This window comes from Frankliniella occidentalis, unplaced genomic scaffold, assembly GCF_000697945.3.
Source record: "Frankliniella occidentalis isolate FOCC.00 unplaced genomic scaffold, Focc_3.1 Scaffold172, whole genome shotgun sequence".
In the NCBI taxonomy this organism is placed as follows: Eukaryota; Metazoa; Arthropoda; class Insecta; order Thysanoptera; family Thripidae; genus Frankliniella; species Frankliniella occidentalis.
This window is the reverse complement of record NW_026267298.1, coordinates 2,981-21,325: the sequence shown is the minus strand read 5'-3', so window position 1 is coordinate 21,325 and position 18,345 is coordinate 2,981. Positions and strand designations below refer to the sequence as shown.

The window sequence follows — 18,345 nt, the reverse complement described above, 5'->3', positions numbered from 1 at the left end:
AATAATAATGCAATATAGTAAAATTGTACTTGTGTTTTAGATGTATGTTCCAGGTTTAGTTAAACAACCAGGTATAGATCGAATGTCAGCACTTAGTCGTGATGAGCAGAAGGATTGCCTAAGACTTTACCAGAAGTTTTATGGTAGACCAGTAACTGACCTTACACCATGTGAGAAGGCAGAATATCAACTGTTTCAGGTATTTATGCCTAATTCAGCTCTAGTTTATCTAGCCCTACCATCTCTTTGAGCAGTGTGTAATGTGTGTTCATCTCCTCCGCTAGTCATTGTTGAGAAGAGTACAAGCAGAACAAAAGGAATTCTTAGACCATGCCAAACAAGATTGGCTAGATTATGCGGACCGAACAAGTAAAATTAAAGGAGATGCTTATAACTTTGTTCTTCAGCATTGGACAGTAAGAATCTTGAAAATACATTAAAAACATTGCTATGTTGATTAACTCTAACTCTTAAATAACTCATTCATATTGTGTCCCTTTTACAGGACAAAGTTTCTCATGCAATGGCCCAGTATCCCAAAAATTACAAGTTGCTAAGAACAGTTTCATTGCTTCGTAAAAGCAATACAGTTGTTAAGATGCATCTCATCAAAAATATTCTGAATATTGTTAGTAAATTTATTTTTTCTACATTAGAACTTTTGTAATTGACTGATTACCTGAAAATTGTATTCTTTCTTATAGGGTAAAGTTCCAATTTCAAAATTACCACAGTTTGATGCACCATTTAGAATAGCTACCTCTCTTATAAGACTGCGAACATGGCGATACCTTAATATTCCCCCTGGACAACTGAGTGGGACTTTGCATAAAGTACCAGGTATGAGTCTAATTCTCCTGTCTCTCACTAGTTAAATATTTGGCATAATTTTTCCTTTTAGTCAGCAGGGATCCCAATGCTGAACGTCTGGCAAGACTTCATGGTGCTGATGTTGTTATGTCAACTAGTGCCTTTAAATGTCTATTGGACAATTATGATGAAAATAAGCATCCACATCACAGTGGAGTTGGCAAGTCATGGATTATCCCAGTTATTGTTAAAGAACATCGTTCATTCTGTTCGTATACACATTTTCTAACATCATTAGTAAACATTTCTTTTTGGCAGATTTTGTTATATCAGCTGTATTTATGTTTCCTTTCAGGTGATGGGAAACCTATTTCAAAGACAATAGTATTTTTAGATAAAGCTTTGCCTCTCTCAAGAATGACAAAATTTGACAAAGTGTGCACTTACCAAAAACATGGTTTGCTTGCTGCACTTGTCCACCGTCATAACGAAGGGGGTATTGAGTAAGTGCTTTCTTAATTAAACTGAGCATTACTTGCATTAAATTTCTTATTTTCATATGTTCTTATAACCTATCTTTATTTCCCTTAGATTTGATATCAAAGGTGATGACATTATGATAAGGAAACCTTCGGTAGATGATGTGATCCCTCCCAAAAATTTTACTCAAGTAAGAAATGATAAGCCAGCACCACCAGATTCAAAACAGAATGATAACCAATCTTCAATGTCTGCCCCTTCAAAATCAAATGAAAACCTGGTTTCATCAGAAATTTGCACAAAAAATGTAGATTTACAGGTTTCTGATAGAAAATCTTTGGAGGAGAAGGGGAGCGATGGCAATGACAATGATGAAGATGATGATGATAGTTCAGATGAGTTTGGTCTCACTATTGCATTGTCAGATGAAGAAACCAATACTAAGAAAACTTCTATCACCTGTCCAAAAGAAAACCCTAGTTCTTCCCAAATTCAAGCAGTTAAAGAATCTGAAAATCACACTCCAAGTAAGTCTGAAAATGATCCAACAATCAACTCTAGAATTAAAGGACTAGGTGAGTCTGAAAATCAATCAGTAAATGAATTTGAACAACAAGAAGTGAATGAGCCTGAGAATCAAACAGTAAATGACTCTGGAAAACCAGAAGTGAATGAGTCTAAAAATCAAGCGATAAAAGACTCTGGAAATCAAGAAGCGAATTTGTCTGAAAATCAAGCAGTAAATCTGTCAGACACTGAATCAAGGGTCCAGATTGCGTGCAATGACTCTCAAGTTGTAGAAGGATCAGTAGAAAATACTCTGAAGCCTTTAGAATCAGAATCAACCGTCCAATCCAATGGGAAAAATGATTTGTCTAATAGATGGGAAAAAACTCCTGCTCCCCCTTTAGTCAAAACCGTGAATGGTAATGCACTACCCCCAAATACCACTAATGTTATGTATAATTTGTGGTCTCTTCAAGATGAGAAAAATAAAGCAAATCCATTAGAAGAAAATAGTGCTAAAAACATCAATTTACTTATCAGAAGTCGCATTGATGGATGTGAGGTAAAAATAAAAACAAAACTAACTAAAAAAACACTGTACTTAAGGCATTATATTACTTGAAATTTAAATATTCACCCATTACTTTCCAGAGCCTTGGATCTGGTGCTTATGAACCTCTTACCTTCGCTGTGAAACCTGAATACCAACTAGAATATGGGGCTGGAGTTGTTGCCTTAAGTGATTTAACTAGGCAGTGGGCAAAGCTGTTGATTCAACCTAATACTTCTCTTGCTAGAGGTATTTCAAGGTATCATTTTAGATTTTCTCTGTTTTTTTCTCTTAAGTTACTACAATACGTTTTTATGCTTTACAGTCCGGGTTAATGTGACAACATCAGAAATGGTTAAAGTTGAAAAATGTTCTAAAGAGGAAGTAGCAGCAGATGCAAAACTTCTGTATAATGAAGATCTAAGTCATACTTTGATGACCCTAAATGGAGTTCTGTTGGATTTAATGTCTCTTTCAAGTGGAGAGTACCTTCTGTCTCACACTCCAGACATGGGACTCAATGCAAAGCTTTTCAAGACAACCATAGGGTAAGAATATGTTCTCCTTCCCAGAGACGCTGCATTGATTAACAATAATCTTTATTCATGTTTAATTTGTAGGAATGAAGCAGTAGATTGGTACTTGCCTGCTGGGTATGGTGCCCTACCAGGAGAAATAGGCTGCGATGTCCCTTGGCAGCCACTTGACTCAAGAGTTATCATGCCAAAGAATCTTCTATTCCATCAAATGCCCTGCACTTTCCAACCTTATTGGGCACCTGATATAAAGCCCAAGCAGTGTAAGTAAAGCATAGCTTTGCAAGCAACTTTTGTGAAAAATGTCAATTGTTTTTGTTATATCTAGCCGTATTTATTTATTACAGATAAGCCTAAGCCTCCCAAATTTGCAACCATCAACAATCTCAAGTCTAAGAAAAAAAAGAAAAATAAGAAGAAGGGTAAAAAAAACTAGACTCATGAAGATTTTTTCTTTCATTAAGGATTTATTGAAAACATTATTTTTCTAAATATATGTATGTACAAAAAGACAAAAAAAACATTCATCACCAAACTTCGTTAACAAAATAGTGAAACCTATCATCAGTTCAAGTGTGAAAATTTCAGTTCGCAACAGAAATCTCAAACACTCACAATTATAGATAGATGATAATGCAGCAGTATTGATGGTATATTGGCACACAGAGGACGTTTTACCTTTAGTGTCAACAAATCATGCCAGTTGTTAATTTAAATTACTCATTACCATGATATGATGTTCATTAGTAACAAGAAATCTTTCAGTTCACTCACAAATGATGGACTGGTCAGCAAAAACCTGTTTTTATCTAACAATCAAAATTTGCTGTAATAAACATTCATTTTACCATTTCTTAATTTTACACTGTCCCCTAGAAAAATTTTGTTCTACAAACAAAGCGAACAAACCTACCCAACAGGAAATTCAGTTACACTGATAAGCTATTCCAATCATGATTCCTTTGACATATTTTTAGGAGACACTTTGAAATAGAATAGGAAACCAATTACCTACATACGTCAATACATGCCACCAACCAGAAAATACAAGTAGAATTGTTTTTGAAAAGAACAACTAATAATTTCTATACCTTAACTTAATCGCAGACATTAAGATTAAAACAGTAAACTTGTGATTGACTACATTTTTAGATGACAACCTTCTATTTTACGTGTTGAATGATAATCACAGTCATCATATTTTGTTAAAAGGAAACAGATTGGTACAAATGAATCTACAGGCAATGTACACTTTTAAAGAGGGATTCAAAACACATTCGAGGACAGTTAGCAAAAGGACAAAGCAAAGTGCAAAAAAACTCTAAAAATTCTCCAGTTTTACTGGTGTTGAGCCTTTAGGACCACACAAAATTCCCTTTGCAAACTGCAAATTAATAAAACAGAAAATTTGCAATTAGCTGTGTATGAGATTTTATCACAGACAAACAGAAGTAATTCACATACGTAATTGTGACTTACAAATCAAGTATCTCATGACTCCTCATAAAGGCATAAAAAGGAATCCAGAAACACTTTTAAATCTCTGGTTACTGGCTCAGTCACTTGCAAAACTTTCTTAAAGTTCAATTATTTTCTTTAACCAAAGTGCATTTTTAAGAGCATGCATCTAGTACCTTGGTAGTCGCAACACCACCAGCTTCAACATTACATGGTGTAATGAATTTTGCAGTGTTTTGAACATAAATCATAAAAGGCAGTAAAAATGAATATTGGGTGGGATTAAAAGGTGGTTCAATTTTCCTATGAAGAACCAAGAGTGAGAACTGCTTTCCGCTTGTTCAAAATAGTTCTAAACTCTACGACTATAATTTATCATCTGGCATGTCCAGGAACTGAGCGCTGACATCCCTTGAGCTGTCTCCTTTTTTGTTATACACAAATTTGTAGTAACTTCCATCAGCACAAACAACTGAAAATAAGAACCATAGTTATAATGAGAACAACTGAGTGGAAGAAACAGGTTCACAACACCAACAAAAATATTCAGTTATGATGGTTTTCCATGTTCCTGGCATAGTATCATTCTCCAGCTTACCAATTATTGAATTGTTGTCAGCTCCAAATGCACACATACACCGACAGTTTCCTGGTACTTGAAACTTGCAAAAACTCCAGCTAGAGCTAAAATATTTTGGCAAGAATGATGCGCTTGCCAAGCTAAGGGAAAGAAAATTATTATGATTTTTTTTAGAAAGGGAGAGCATTCCTGCTTTCTAGTGACATTAATGAGCTTAAATTTTTACCTGGACTGTCTATTAAGCTTAGGATCTTCAACTGAAAATATGTGAATTGTGCCATGGTCACTAGATACACATAAGCAAGTTGAGTCATGGTTGAAGTTGATACTAGCAGAGAATGAATGATTGATAGATAAAAAAATAAAATGAGTACAGGATACATAGAGACATAGGATCCACATATGGCAGAAAATAATACCAGTAAATATTTGCTGCATTAGCTCCTCTTCTCAGTTCATTTATTATTTGTCCACTGGCAGTATCAAAAACTCGAATGAGAGTTCCCTAGATAATGTAATGAGAGAAAGAGAAGAAAATTAAATTTGCCGGTACAAAAGAGGTAGGCTTTAAAGCAAGGAGTAAAAGAGAAAAGGTAAGAAGAAAGGCACTATAGATTGCAAGGCACTGCAAACCTTTTCTGATGCTGTAGCCAATCGAGTACCCTGTAAATTCAAAGCTATACAACTCAGGGGCGCTTCATGAGCAGCAATGTCCAAAGGGGGGCGTTCTGTGTCTGCCAAGTCCACAACCTGAACATGTCCAGATTTTCGCCCAGGAAAAGCTAATAAAGAATTATTGCTATTGGGGCATAAAACACAGAGGCCTGTAAAATAATACAAATTAATTCAGGTTCAATGTTAATTCACTATGTTTAATTCACGCAATGTAATTTAAAAATCACCTTTAGGATTTGGATTTGTTTCAAACACATGCAGTTGTTGTGGGTTTTGAGTAAATGTGTAGACTTTGATGACACCTTCGAGAACTACAACAATGCGATCCCTTCTAAGGCGAACACCCCGGACAGGAGCATTGAACTCAAGAGCGATCACAGGCTGTTTCTTAAGATCATCCCATACCATAACTAAAATGGAAAATATTTATAAAAAATTAATGTCTCAAAAAATAAAAATAAAGCTCTCCAAAAAGTGAAAATTAGATGAAAATTAGTACCTTTATTGGGAGGATATTTAGGATGAGTTCCGCCACCAACAAGAGCTAAGTAGTTACACCGAAAGAGCATTTCAACGTAGTTGAGACCCCCATCAGTAAAGTCTTCCCTTTCTTTCTCTTTCAAAGGATCACAGTTGTAAACTCTAAAACCATTCTCCATTCCACACGCAAAGCATCCTAAAACAAAAGATTCATGATTGAGGTGGAACGTAATTAGTCAATAATTCAACTTAGTAATAATCAACAGCGGTTGTAAACGTGCGAGGCAAAAAGTCGATTTTTTTAGCGAGTAAATAAATAAACCAATCAATGCACAAGTGATAAATGACTGGTGTTTTGGGGCAGTAAACAATAGTTAACCTGCCAAGAGACAAGGTGACAGCCACTCAGCTGCGGAGTAATAAGAGTTAAGACGAGACGAAAAATAACACAAGCAGGGTGGTAATTATTGTGAAAGTTTAAAATTTCAGTTGGAAAATAATTTGATCCATGATCCTGCCAACTAACGAAGAAAGCGTAAACAAGTGGAATGAATGCGCAGCTAAATCCACAATCACCTTGGTCCTGGTTGAAACCGGCGAACAAAAGTCCATTCCCGTAGGGGTTTGAAGGCCCCAAATTCATTGTAAAAGTCAAGTTGCTCAGCTGAAGTATGAATACAGTACAAATGGCATTCAAATGGTTAAAGACGTCGTTTAAAGAGCTTGCTTGTTTTCGACGAGGAAAACATTGACACTTGGCTCAGACATGTTGTTTTCTTCTTCTTTTTTTCTGCAAACCACTTGCCGCCATATTGCTTCGGCCAGGGTTTGAGGCGGGGAATGCAAACAACGGCGCAGACGCTTCAAAAGCTCAAATAAGGCTCGTGTTTCCAGTCAAATAAGAATGAGTCAAGACATAGTCAAGAAACCTTTAACACACCCCCTACCAGGCTGCGGGGGGAGAAGGGAAAGGGAAAACATGGGCAGACAATGACCGATGCAGATGTGCAAGATTTGCAGTTTCAGCAGTAAAATTATGTAGATTCCTTCCCACACGGCACATTTATGCAATGGCAAAGACGAACACAACACTCCCCGTGGTGGCACACATCTAGGCGTGTCGCGGTGACTGACGGCGCCCACGGTGCTGTGGAACCACTCAGCTCTGTGCTCGGAAGCTGCAGAGGCGTGAGCTCCGTTGCCTCTCTACAGCTTATGCATGCAGCTGTTGGCAGCGTGCCGAGAGCCGCGAGGTACGCACAAAGAGACACAATGTGTGGCAAGAGATGCCGTGTACAGCAGGCGCGAATCCAGTCACCACTGGGCTTTCTGCCTATTTTCAGGCTGCATTCTGAGAACGAATTGTTGCCTACCCATCAGGCGGTCGGTTAAGGACCCCTTATCCCGCTGCTGATACGCCATACAAAGACGTGAGCGCGCGGAGCAGACAAGGGGAATGACCTAAATTATTGAGATAATTTAATTTGGCCCTCTCGTGTCTCTTGACCGCTATAGGCTATCGACGCATTTTGACATCTTGTGCTCCACCAATGTTATATCAAGTTAAGCCAAGCCGAACGCGCAAGCCCAAGCCCAAGCCGAAACTCAAGCCCGATGCGACGAATTTTTCGGATTAAAGTTATGTTTTTAGTGTTTTCAGAGTTCATTTTTACGCGCATTGCCGCAGCCAGTGTGTATTTAAGTGCATTTGTGCTACTGGGGCAAGAATTCTGTGTTACTGGCATTACTTTAATCCGAAAAATTCGTCGATTCGGGCTTGAGTTTCGGCTTGGGCTTGGGCTTGCGCGTTCGGCTTGGCTTAACTTGATATAGCACAATCTCTCCCCCATCCCCCTCTTCTTTAGGTAAATCACAACATTAGTCAGCACGGGCAAACCAAAATATGACTTCGGGCTGGAACGCTAAGCCCCCGCACCAGTGGCGCAAGCGTCGACTCTTGCCCCGGCAGTACACCGGGCCGTGGGCGACCCGACGTCGGAGTGCTGCGCGCCGGAGGACCGGCCCCAAACGACGAAAGGGCGTAAGGTAAAGTACCCCCCCACCCCCACCCCCGCCATACAGTGAACGTTCTCCCCGGGGCAACACCACCCTGGGAACGTCGGGCACCCAACGACCACACGGAGCATAACGACGTTCGCCTGCCCGCGCCACGCCGGTGGTGGACGCCTGGACGCCCACAGGGCTGGCCGCCGGCTCCACGCGGCTGCTGGGCGGGTTGGCCTAGCCAGCGCGTCGCAGGCGCTAGCTGAGCCCGCGGAGCCTTACCAACATGGCTCGCACATGTGGAGGCAAAAGCTAAACCGCGCCCACCACCCAATCGTTGCCTCGGGGAGCGTCACGTCAACACCCCTCTGAAGTACTGAAGTACCCTAGAGTACTAAGTGCAAGGTGTCCGACACACGACCGGCACTCTTTGAACGGCCCCGTCGGCCCGGCAGGCTGAGTCGGTTCGGCAGCGTGAGCCCGTTCCTCAACTTCGTGCGCGCGCTGAGGGCGCGGACGGCGGGCCTAAAGGCGGGCAGCCTGGCGCAGGCCAAGGTGCGCGCCGCCGGCCTCTGGGCGCTCATGGGGGAGGAGGAGCGGCGGCCCTACGAGGACCAGGCGGAGCGCGCGCGCAACGACCGGGACGAGCAGCGGGAGCGGCTGGAGAACAGGGGGAAGGGCGGCGGCAGGACCAAGAGCGCCTCGAGCCGCGGGGGCCGCAGACCCAGGGGCGGGCGGGGGCGGCGGGCCCCGAGGGTAGGCCGCGCACCCTGGGCACCCTAGGGGCGGCCGACAGCCGGACAGCCGACACGACACCCCCCTCCGCCCCCTCCACGAGGTCGTGCCGCCGACAACAAAGCCACCCCCGCCGGCCGCTGGTCGCCGTGGATCCGCCCAGCTCAACACTCCACGCACAGCGGCCAGGTCCGGCGGGTCGCGCGCGGCTGGTCCTTCCCTCTGTCCCGGCCCCGGTCCGGACTCTCGCCCAGCCGACCCCTCCTCTCGATATCCGGCGGACCTGAAGGGCGACATGGTGCGTCGCAAGGCCTCCAAATCGCGGAGCCGGTCCGGGGCCAAGCGGGGAGGTGGCGTGAAGAAGAGGTGAGTGAGGAAGCAGCACCCCCCCCCCCTTTTCCCCCTTTTCTCCTCTATAGCTCTTTTCTTCCTGCAATCTGCCTGCGCCTGATATGAGCTCACAATCAATCTGGGGTTCTCCGCGCGTCACGCAGGGGCGGCAAAGCAGGGGCTTTCCTCAACTTCGTGCGTTCCATGCGCGACCTGTTCCCCAACCACACCCCCACGCGGCTCAAGAAGGACTCGCAGGCGCTCTGGCGGGAGATGAACTCCGAGGACAAGGGCATGTACTCATCGCAGCAGATGTGCGGGTGTGTATACTTTACAGGATTAAATGGCCGTGTTTGTCAAAAAATATCAGCCAGACAAATCCTCTCTGTTGATTGTCGTGCAGGCCTGGTCGGATGGGTCGTAGCCGCAGCCGGAGCCGCAGTCGCAGCCGTCGAAGCCGCAGCCGAAGCCGAAGCCGCAGCCGACGCAGTCGAAGGCGACGACCTGGCCGTTAACTGAAGTCAGCTGCCCCCCCCCCCCCTAAGAAAACTGGTCAAAATCTAAAGTTTGAAGTCAAGTCATCGACGTCGGCGGTTTTTGCTCCTATATATTAGAGTTCTCCTGGAGGAGGAAAGCGAATTTAAAAATTGATAAGTTGCGTTATTTTCAAGAATATTTTCAACAATTTTCAAGCCACCTAAGTAAATGTTACTTGGATACTAATAAAGTCTAGTAATCCAAACCGACTACGTAGATAATTACCCCTACACCCTACAAACATTTTGACAACAACAGTAGGAAACACCCCCGAAACACCAATCCAATATCGCGATTGTTTTCAAAGTTGCAATCGGTTTGGCGCCTCACCGTCGCCGACTAGATTTCTCATCTTATATCGGGCGGACAGGCGGGCAGTCTGCTGCTGCTTCTGCTTCCTGAGCGGTGTTGAGAAGTGGCTAGTGTGATTTTCGGTTATTCTAGAGATGGTTTGGGCGTTTTCCTTGCAAATAACATTTGTGGTTTTGATTCAAGCGTTGAAAAACTCAACCTGCCAATAATTCACTTCCAAATGTAAGTAAAATTATATCTTGCTATCAACATAATGAGTATGTCAGAACTCAACTTACCAAATTTAACCTCTGGAGAGATCCGTTTATTTTGATCCATCAAAAATTGGAATCCAACGTAGAGAAGCTAAATGACAGTTCCATTATGTTTTCTATTTGGTTTAAAAAAATATTTCCAACTGCCATTTGATCATCTCTCTTGCTTGTTTGCAGATACTCGTCACATCAAATAATGCTAAGAGCCATATTTTATAATGGGCAACACATCCGCCAAGTATTATCTGCAAGAGACTTGATGATCTCCAAAAGATTGCTTCATCTATCATCATGTTGTATGAACAAAACAACTTTAGAGGTTGTAAGGGAGAAAGTCCGAACAGTGGCACCTGAATCCCGCAAACCCAAAGTTAAAATGCCACCTTATGTTAAAAATCTATTTAAGGGGAAAATTGACCCACACATTTTTGGATATGGAGAGCTTGACCAGGGGGCCTTGGATGTTGTACAAGAAATGAGTCAAGAGCTTGAAAAGTTCATGAATGCACAAAAATTTATATTATTTGATCAAAACCAGCCCCAAATCACATCTGAAGTAATTTCCAAACTTAAAGAGACTGGTATATTCAAAGTCAATATACCCAAAGAATATGGCGGTTTGGAATTATCTTGCACTGAAATATTATTTTTATGTGAAGTTCTTTCAAGAGATCCCTCTCTATTTCAAACTTTGAATGTTCACATTCATTATATCTCTAGCTTGTTAACAAATTTTGCCAGCAGTGAACAAAAAGCAAAATACCTCCCATCTGTGGCTTCGGGAGATCTTCAGATAGGTTTTGCTTTGTGGGAAGAAAATGCAGGTGTTGATGTTTCCTGTCTTGATTGTTCTGCTGATTTCCTTGGTGATCAGTATGTATTGAATGGGTCTAAACGATGGGTTTGTAATGGAGGTATTGCCGATAAATTTATTGTCTTTGCAAGTGAAGTCAAAGGCCCCTCTAAAGGAAGTGCTGATACTATTACCTGTTTTTTGGTTGATAAGCATGCAGATGGAATTACAGCCAAAAAAATGGACACTCTAGGAATGAATGAGTACAATGCATGGGAAATTTCATTTGAAAATACTACTGTACCCAAAGAAAATGTGATTGGTGACGCAGGACATGGAATTAATATGATACGATCACTACTACATGGTAAATTTACTTTGGCTGGGGCCCATGTGGGTCTACTAAGAGATCTTTTAAACAAAACGGTACATCATGCCATTAATCGTACCTCTTTCGGGAAACCTCTGATTAAGAATGATATTGTCAAACAACATCTTGCTGAAGCAGCTACCCGTCTTTATGCATTGGAAAGTGTTACTTATATGACAGCAGACTTGTATGATAATATTGAAGATCCTGACATTGAAGTGGAAACAGCCATAGTCAAGCTATACAGTGCTGAAACTGTTCCTTTTATAGTTAAGAAATGCCTTACCATTTTGGGATCAGATTCATATATCAAAGACAAACCATATGAAAAAATTCTGCGTGATACTTTGTTTCATCCTCTTGTTGAAAACTCTGTGGACACTTTGAGGATGACTATAGCCATGCTTTGCTTACAGCATGCTGGTAATTTTATGCAAGAGTCTGTTTATCAGAAAAGAAATCCGCTCTTTTATCCTGCAAAAGCCATAAAGGATTATTTTACAATGGTGCCCGAAGAGGAAGGTTTCACTGACATTGTATATGAACATGTCCATCCCTCTCTAGAAAATGGTGCTAAGGACCTAGAGAGAGCTATTTTGAAGTGCCGTAGGGTCACAGAGGTGGCTTTCGCTCGGTGGGGCAAACAAATTGAAGAAAAGCAGATGAATCTTGCAAGATTAGCCGACCTTGCTGTTGATATGTACATAACAACAGCAGCCCTTTCCAGGAGTTCTCGTGCACTCTCAATAGGTACCAGATTTAGTGATGTTGATGGTAGCATTTCAAGTACTCTCGTATGGGATACTTACAAGAGAATGTGTCAAACTTTACAAGAAATAGAGGAGAGTCCATATGGTAATAATGATGCTAATTACTGGGTTATTGCTGACACAGTACTTCATGAACGCAAGTACTACTCTGAACATCCATTGGCAAGAACTTATTGAATGATATACAGAAATTATTACTAAATGTTGTCATCTCCTGTCAAACTTTCTCCTTTGTATTAAAATTGCCCCAAAGTAATAATAAATACTGTCATAGTTTTGTAATTGATGTGTCTAATATGTATACCATTACACCAAATACATTGATTGCAGAAAGCACCACAATTTATTAATATTTGGATAAATCATTTTAGAACTAATATTTCCCTTTATAGATGGGCATTGAATACATAATGCGGTTAAAATTTTATACAGCTGTATATTCTATAATTAATTACATTTCATTTTCTAAACATCATTTTCAAAATCCTTGGGGTTCTTCCTGGAAAGACGCTCGTTTTCTGCATTAGCCCAGTCATAGACGAGGTAGCCAGCAATGAAAGCTGAAATACCAGAAAAGAAAATTAAACAAAGTATGGCAACAAATCAAAAACAAAATGAAATGCTCAAAAAGCGTACGTGGTGCAACTCTGAAGAATTGGCCTCGAATTCGCCTAATAGTATTTGGTACACCATGGCTGATAAAACCAGCGAAAGGCTTCAGCTCATATGGAGACAACCGGAAAGTTGCAATGTTCCGGAATTTGGCCAGCTCCCCCCATTTCGCGGCATTCTGAAAGTAAACATACACTTAATCAATGAAAAACCAAATGAAATTGTTCAGGTTAAGTCAATCATGTCTTGCAAATGCATCAACATTAATAAGATAGGTTATATAAATGTCATTGTTAGACATCGATATGAGGACTAACCTACTATGTATTAGAACGGGTGTCATGTCTATTAATTAAATAAAATCGAAAGCTTATTGAAAAATTACTACAATACATAGCATAGCACGAACTTAACCCAGTCAAGTTAAAAGAAGTGAAACACGAAAAATGCCTTCATATTCGTTAAGTTTAGTATAGAAATAAATTTGAAACCTAAACTTCTTCGAAGTTTCTACTAACCATAAGAGGTGAAAGCTTCATGATTGATTGCTTGAATGAAACGTTAGCCTCAACTTCTAAATTCTCGTCTGCTGCTAGAAAGCTAAAAGTGACTTGACCTTGTGATAGTGAGCAGAGAACCAAACCAGAACCGGAATCAACATCTTTCTATTTGTAAGGCGGCGAGTTCCGACACACTCCACGGAGGATAACAGGCAACGTGTGGTGTGAAAGAAAACAGCAAGGCTGTAGAAAAGAGTTGAGAAGTCTTTGTTTGTTGTTGTGTGTAAGTTTTGACATAATTTTGAACTAACAATTTGTTCTTATGCCCGTTAATCTGAATTTACCATCTTATTGATTCCGCTCGTTCTTTCATAAGTTGAAAAAATGGCTGTTCGACGAGCATCGCATTCTGGAAGCTGGTATTCTGATTCTGGTATGTCATTCTTTTTGGTGTTATTGTTTTTTTATTTTTTATTGACAGCTTTTATCATCTCATTTACTCTATTTGTTTATTTTCCCCACTTCTTCTCACACTCATCTTTTATTTCTTGCAATGAATTTATTTATCATTTTGATATACTATAGATTCAATGCTTTACAAATCAAAGATGTGCGTCATCTTCCTCACCTGACAAACATACAATGTTTCAACAGTTAGCTCTGCGGCTCTGCTTGACAGTGAACAAGTTCAATTCCTGTTTGAAAAGTTTAATTAATTACAGTTAAATAAATTAGATTTTACTCAATTACCTTTTTGCTGTTATTGTGTAACACACCCTTCCATGTTCAGGAAAAGAACTTGGACGACAGCTGGAAGGATGGTTAAGTGCAGCTGATCTATCGCATGGTCCTGCCAGGGCTATTATTGCTCCGTAAGTTTATGTTTTGTTTAGTTCTTGCTTAATTATATGCAAAGTCTGATTCAATTTGTATCTTTCACAGGCATGCAGGTTACCAGTATTGTGGAGCTTGTGAGGCTTATGCCTATCGGCAAATTAGCCCTGTTGTTGTGTAAGTGGTACAGTAGCTTCCAGTCTGAACAGTATTCTTCCATTTTCTTTTGAAACATTGTATCATTTTTTTTTTTTTTGCAGACAACGAGTTTTCATTTTGGGACCATCACATCATGTTCGACTCGCTGGTTGTGCTTTATCATCTGCAACAAAATATCGTACACCTTTGTATGACTTGAAAATAGATTCACAGAGTAAGTTGTACAATTATTTTTTATCACCATTCCCCTACTCTGTCAAACTCACCCATCCTAATCTTTTTATAATGACATCTTACAGTTTATTCTGAATTGGAGAGCACTGGCCACTTTGAGAGAATGAACATGACTGTAGATGAAGATGAGCATAGTATTGAAATGCATCTGCCTTATATTGCAAAGGTCATGGAAGAGTAAGTGTCCTTACTTTTAATTCTACTTTTTCCAAATCTATGCTTATTAATTTATCATGAAGATCATTTTTTTTTTTTTTTTTTCAGCTACAAAGATAAGTTTACTATCGTTCCTATACTGGTAGGGTCACTGTCTCCTGAGAAAGAAGCACTGTATGGCAGAATTTTGGCTAAATATCTTGCAGACCCCCAAAACCTTATTGTTGTCTCATCTGACTTTTGTCATTGGGGTCAGCGGTTCCGCTACACATTCCATGAGCGTTCTTGGGGTCAGATTTATCAGTCAATTGAAGCTCTTGACCGGAAAGTAAGGATTATTTTTGTCATATTTGTGTATTTTACAAAAGCACTCTCTTATTGATTATTTTATTTAATTTTCTGAAGGGAATGGATATAATTGAAACTCTCAATCCAAGTGCTTTTACCGAATATTTGAAGAAGTATGGCAATACAATTTGTGGGCGTCATCCAATTGGAGTTCTACTACAAGTAAGTTAGCTCACATTATTGTTAACCATATTTATATAAAACAAGTGACAACCTTTCATACCAATGTGTCTTTTCTAATTTTTTAAAACTTCAGGCTGCATCACATCTTACCAAAGAGGGTGGTTTGAATGGGCAGAAACTTTCAATGAAGTTTTTACAGTATGCTCAATCCAACCAGTGCTGCAACATGAGTGATTCTTCAGTCAGCTATGCATCAGCTGCATTGGTATTTGAGTAAATTGTTGGGAGTGAGCAGAGCAAATTGTGTGTTGGTATTATTTGTGAAAATTGGAACTAATCAAAAGAGGCTGTCTCACTGCCATCAGTTTCATTTTTCAACTTAAGCCCTGCAACAGTCAGTGGGTAGTGTTTTCATGTACTAATATTGTTAGTTTTGTAAGGAACAAAGAGTTCATATTGGCTGTGTCTAGTGACTTTTGTCCTAGCAATTTCAAAACTGCAGTGCAAATGTTATGTTGTTCATATTTTTAATATGATTTTACAACCTTGTATCTTGTAAGATTATCAAATCAGAGAGCTTACATTTTTTTTCCAAGTCTGTGCATCATACATGATGAAGTAAAGAAGACCAGCCTTAATGAGCAGTCAGTCTTCAATGCTGGCTTTGTGGTAAAGGGTCTTTTTGAGAAGTAAAGACTGTTGTTGTAGAGAAAATTCAATTGAAAATGTTATCTTTTCAACCTTCAAATTTGTTACATTTATATTTTTATTTTAATTGAGTGATAAATTTCATTTTCTGGTAACCTTAACTCAGATCTTTTTAGCCATTTACACATGATTTTCAATATTTCGGAAGTTTTACTTATATTACAACAACTGTGGTCTGTATCTCCTCTTTTTATTCCTGCTGTTCTGAGAAGCTGGAGAGATTATTCCAAAGGTGTATTCTACACATGATGTATACTACAATAACGTAGGTAAATTATTATGCTCAGCAGTTTCGCTTAATCCTAATTGGCTTTTATGAACCTGTGATTTTTATGTTACATTTTGTTTAAGACTGTTGAAAACTTACTAGCCATGCTCAGAGCCACCACAAGTTTGATCTGAACTATACTATCACACTGTGTTTTAGACATTAGGAAACTACATGCTTATTAATTTTCTTGATTCATGTAGTTCTCAAGAGAAATATTTTGCTCTGAGTTTGGTTTGTAAGTCTTGATTTTATTCATACTGTTCCCACTCTGCAAATGATTGTGATGTTCAGTGTATTTCTCAGTAAATGTATTTATATATCAATATATCTCTCTATGATTTAAGGGCCAGCCGTCCTTTGCTCATTATGTGAACTGTATTTTGTCTGTTGACAAGTTTCAATCGCATAAAACTTTTAGTGTAGCAGTTGACCTAAAACTAATATACCTAGTTTTTCTTTTGAAAATTTTGTAAGTAGTTTTGTGTTGTGTTTCTGCTGTGATCTCAAAAGAAACAACTAGATCCGAAAATTTGATTGAAAACTTATTGTGTGAGTTCATACAATGTGTATAATGTCATAGCATCAACTTTTATTTTGTAGCTCATGCCCTCAAATATACACGTCTATGAAAAAGAATAGTGTATTTTACTAACATGTGGTCTGCACGACAAAATCGTAAATTTTAAAATGTCCATCGCAACTGTAATTGTTGCGTTTGGAGGTTTGTTGATGAGGACTGGCCCGTCCCTCCACAAATCAGTCGCCAAATCCTGTGGTTCGGAACCCGAGCGCAGCCCTCGGGCGTCATCATGACCTCGGGTTCAAGTTCGGGTTGCGGCGGCGCCTTGGTCGGGGCTGCGTGCGAAACACGACGGGCAGCACCCTGGCGCGCTCCCCGCATTGACCTACCCTGGCCACAGTCGAGCTGCGCTAGGCTCGGCCCTTGGCGCCCTGAACGCCGGCGGGCGGTCCGGCGCACCCGCAGGCTCCGCGGGGCGCTCGAGCTCACCCAAAGTTTGTCCAGCGCGCCTATGGAGTGAGGGGCCCATGCGCCGCTCTCCAGGCGCAGCCCCCACGGCCTGGCGTGCAGGGGGGTGGGGGGTCGATCGATATCAGAGCGCTGAGCCTCGCCCCTCGCCCAGCCTGGAGGAGCGACAGAGACGGCAGCAGGGCCCCCACCCCCTCCCCGTACTCCGCGCAGCCCTAGCGGGGCGTGGCGGGGTGCGGCGCCGCGCCGCCCCGCGCCGTAACGCAGTCTAGTCGCGGGCCCAGCGAGCGACGCCCGGCCCGCCCGCACCCTGGCCCTGCCCGCCCCGCCCCGCTCCAGCGGACGACGTACGCGCGCGCACCACGGCACCGAGGCGAGGATGTCCGGGTAAGCACCTCGCCGTCGAGCCCTCGCGGCCGCGGCTGGCCGCGCGGCTCCTTCCCCCGCCAGGCTGGCCTGCCTGCGGGGCCGCGGCCGCGCCCCCACCCCCCACCTGCAGGTGCACACGAGGGGGGTGTTGTGTTTGGGAGGAGCCCTCGCCTTGCCCGCGCCCGCGCCCGCGCGAGTGCTTCGACTGCAATCGCCGCATTAGACGTGGGACGCCTGGCCGGCCGGGTAGTTGAAATCGTTCGTGTACATGCCTACGGGAAGTGAGATAACCAGCCCACGAAACAGCTGATCACCACGAAAATATATTCAGGGCATGCTCGGCGCCGTTGAAATAATCTCTATAAATTCACGAATGAAATGGAAATCTTGATCGCCTTTCGTCTCCCAAAGCTCCCCATTCTCGATCCCACGTGGACCGCGGGCGCCGAGCTGAGCCGACATGCCCCCGTGGCCCCGCAGCGTGCATGGTGTTTGCGGGGGTTCATACTGGGCCCAGCTCCGGCCAGGCTGCCTGGGCCGCGGCCGGCCACGTGCGGGCCAGCCCTGCCTCCTGCGGACTTCTGCGGACTCCTGCTCGTCGTCCTGGCCCAGCCGAGCACCCCGAGTGCTCCCCGGGTCGATGCGCCCCCGCACCGTGCACCCGCGAAGTGCGGCGCGACTTCCCGCGTCGTCGTGCGACGTGGGCAATGTCGGGACCTCCCGCGCGGGGCCGGCTGTGGCCAGAGGTCCCCGACGACGACACGGGTCGGTGATGGTCCCGGACCTCGTGCGGGTGAAGCTCCCGCGGGCTGGAGGACTGTGCGGGTGCCGTGTTTACGCTCCTCCTCCCGCCCCCGGCCGC

General features: G+C 42.4%; 7 protein-coding genes across 10 annotated transcripts in view; 5 read left to right on the top strand and 2 right to left on the bottom strand.

The window, feature by feature from the left end:
• Positions 1–40: 40 nt before the first annotated feature.
• On the top strand, positions 41–3,733 carry LOC113205652 (little elongation complex subunit 2; the record flags this gene model as incomplete). The annotated part of the gene is given in 11 exon segments (XM_052271790.1): positions 41–199; positions 285–416; positions 506–628; positions 705–840; positions 902–1,078; positions 1,166–1,313; positions 1,402–2,359; positions 2,449–2,596; positions 2,673–2,895; positions 2,968–3,146; positions 3,231–3,733. Coding segments are annotated over 11 exon segments (2,472 nt in total), but the record flags the coding sequence as incomplete, so codon positions are not given.
• On the bottom strand, positions 3,327–7,290 carry LOC113205655 (WD repeat domain phosphoinositide-interacting protein 3). Of its 2 annotated transcripts, XR_003303374.2 has the most exons (9): positions 6,653–7,290; positions 6,096–6,272; positions 5,824–6,006; positions 5,555–5,745; positions 5,341–5,426; positions 5,148–5,249; positions 4,940–5,061; positions 4,363–4,813; positions 3,327–4,267 (listed from the first exon to the last, which is right to left on the bottom strand). XR_003303374.2 is itself a non-coding variant. In XM_026421359.2 (8 exons), exons 1-8 carry the CDS (start codon positions 6,717–6,719, stop codon positions 4,707–4,709), a joined length of 1,035 nt encoding a protein of 344 aa, XP_026277144.1. In that variant the 5' UTR covers positions 6,720–7,290; the 3' UTR covers positions 3,327–4,706. The 2 variants fall into 2 exon arrangements, 1 of the variants encoding a protein (XP_026277144.1); XM_026421359.2 differs by having other exon boundaries at positions 3,327–4,813.
• A 1,603-nt stretch (positions 7,291–8,893) lies between these two features.
• Positions 8,894–9,891, top strand: LOC113205611 (U2 small nuclear ribonucleoprotein auxiliary factor 35 kDa subunit-related protein 2-like). The gene is made up of 3 exons (XM_026421299.2): positions 8,894–9,181; positions 9,310–9,465; positions 9,549–9,891. The coding sequence occupies exons 1-3, from the start codon at positions 9,111–9,113 to the stop codon at positions 9,658–9,660; spliced, it is 339 nt and encodes a 112-aa protein (XP_026277084.1). The 5' UTR covers positions 8,894–9,110; the 3' UTR covers positions 9,661–9,891.
• A 162-nt stretch (positions 9,892–10,053) lies between these two features.
• LOC113205589 (complex I assembly factor ACAD9, mitochondrial) lies at positions 10,054–12,463 on the top strand. Its single transcript, XM_026421263.2, has 2 exons — positions 10,054–10,216; positions 10,426–12,463. The coding sequence occupies exon 2, from the start codon at positions 10,445–10,447 to the stop codon at positions 12,356–12,358; it is 1,914 nt and encodes a 637-aa protein (XP_026277048.1). The 5' UTR covers positions 10,054–10,216; positions 10,426–10,444; the 3' UTR covers positions 12,359–12,463.
• A 134-nt stretch (positions 12,464–12,597) lies between these two features.
• Positions 12,598–13,471, bottom strand: LOC113205591 (cytochrome b-c1 complex subunit 8). Its single transcript, XM_026421267.2, has 3 exons — positions 13,312–13,471; positions 12,818–12,971; positions 12,598–12,741 (listed from the first exon to the last, which is right to left on the bottom strand). The coding sequence occupies exons 1-3, from the start codon at positions 13,330–13,332 to the stop codon at positions 12,647–12,649; spliced, it is 270 nt and encodes an 89-aa protein (XP_026277052.1). The 5' UTR covers positions 13,333–13,471; the 3' UTR covers positions 12,598–12,646.
• Position 13,472: 1 nt separating this feature from the next.
• Positions 13,473–16,762, top strand: LOC113205590 (protein MEMO1). 2 transcript variants are annotated; one of them, XM_026421265.2, is made up of 9 exons: positions 13,473–13,576; positions 13,670–13,726; positions 14,084–14,165; positions 14,236–14,304; positions 14,388–14,500; positions 14,586–14,697; positions 14,785–15,004; positions 15,082–15,186; positions 15,281–16,762. In XM_026421265.2, the coding sequence occupies exons 2-9, from the start codon at positions 13,678–13,680 to the stop codon at positions 15,422–15,424; spliced, it is 894 nt and encodes a 297-aa protein (XP_026277050.1). In that variant the 5' UTR covers positions 13,473–13,576; positions 13,670–13,677; the 3' UTR covers positions 15,425–16,762. The 2 variants fall into 2 exon arrangements, with proteins under 2 accessions (XP_026277050.1, XP_026277051.1); XM_026421266.2 differs by lacking the exon at positions 13,473–13,576 and having other exon boundaries at positions 13,577–13,726.
• A 599-nt stretch (positions 16,763–17,361) lies between these two features.
• LOC113205613 (regulator of G-protein signaling 7) overlaps positions 17,362–18,345 on the top strand; it is a 3,936-nt gene continuing 2,952 nt past the window's right edge. The window contains exon 1 of one of the 2 annotated variants that reach the window (XM_052271791.1): positions 17,362–17,501. The gene's annotated coding sequence lies outside the window, so the exon portion shown is untranslated. The remainder of the gene's footprint in view (positions 17,502–18,345) is intronic. The other variant, XM_052271792.1, reaches the window with a different exon arrangement.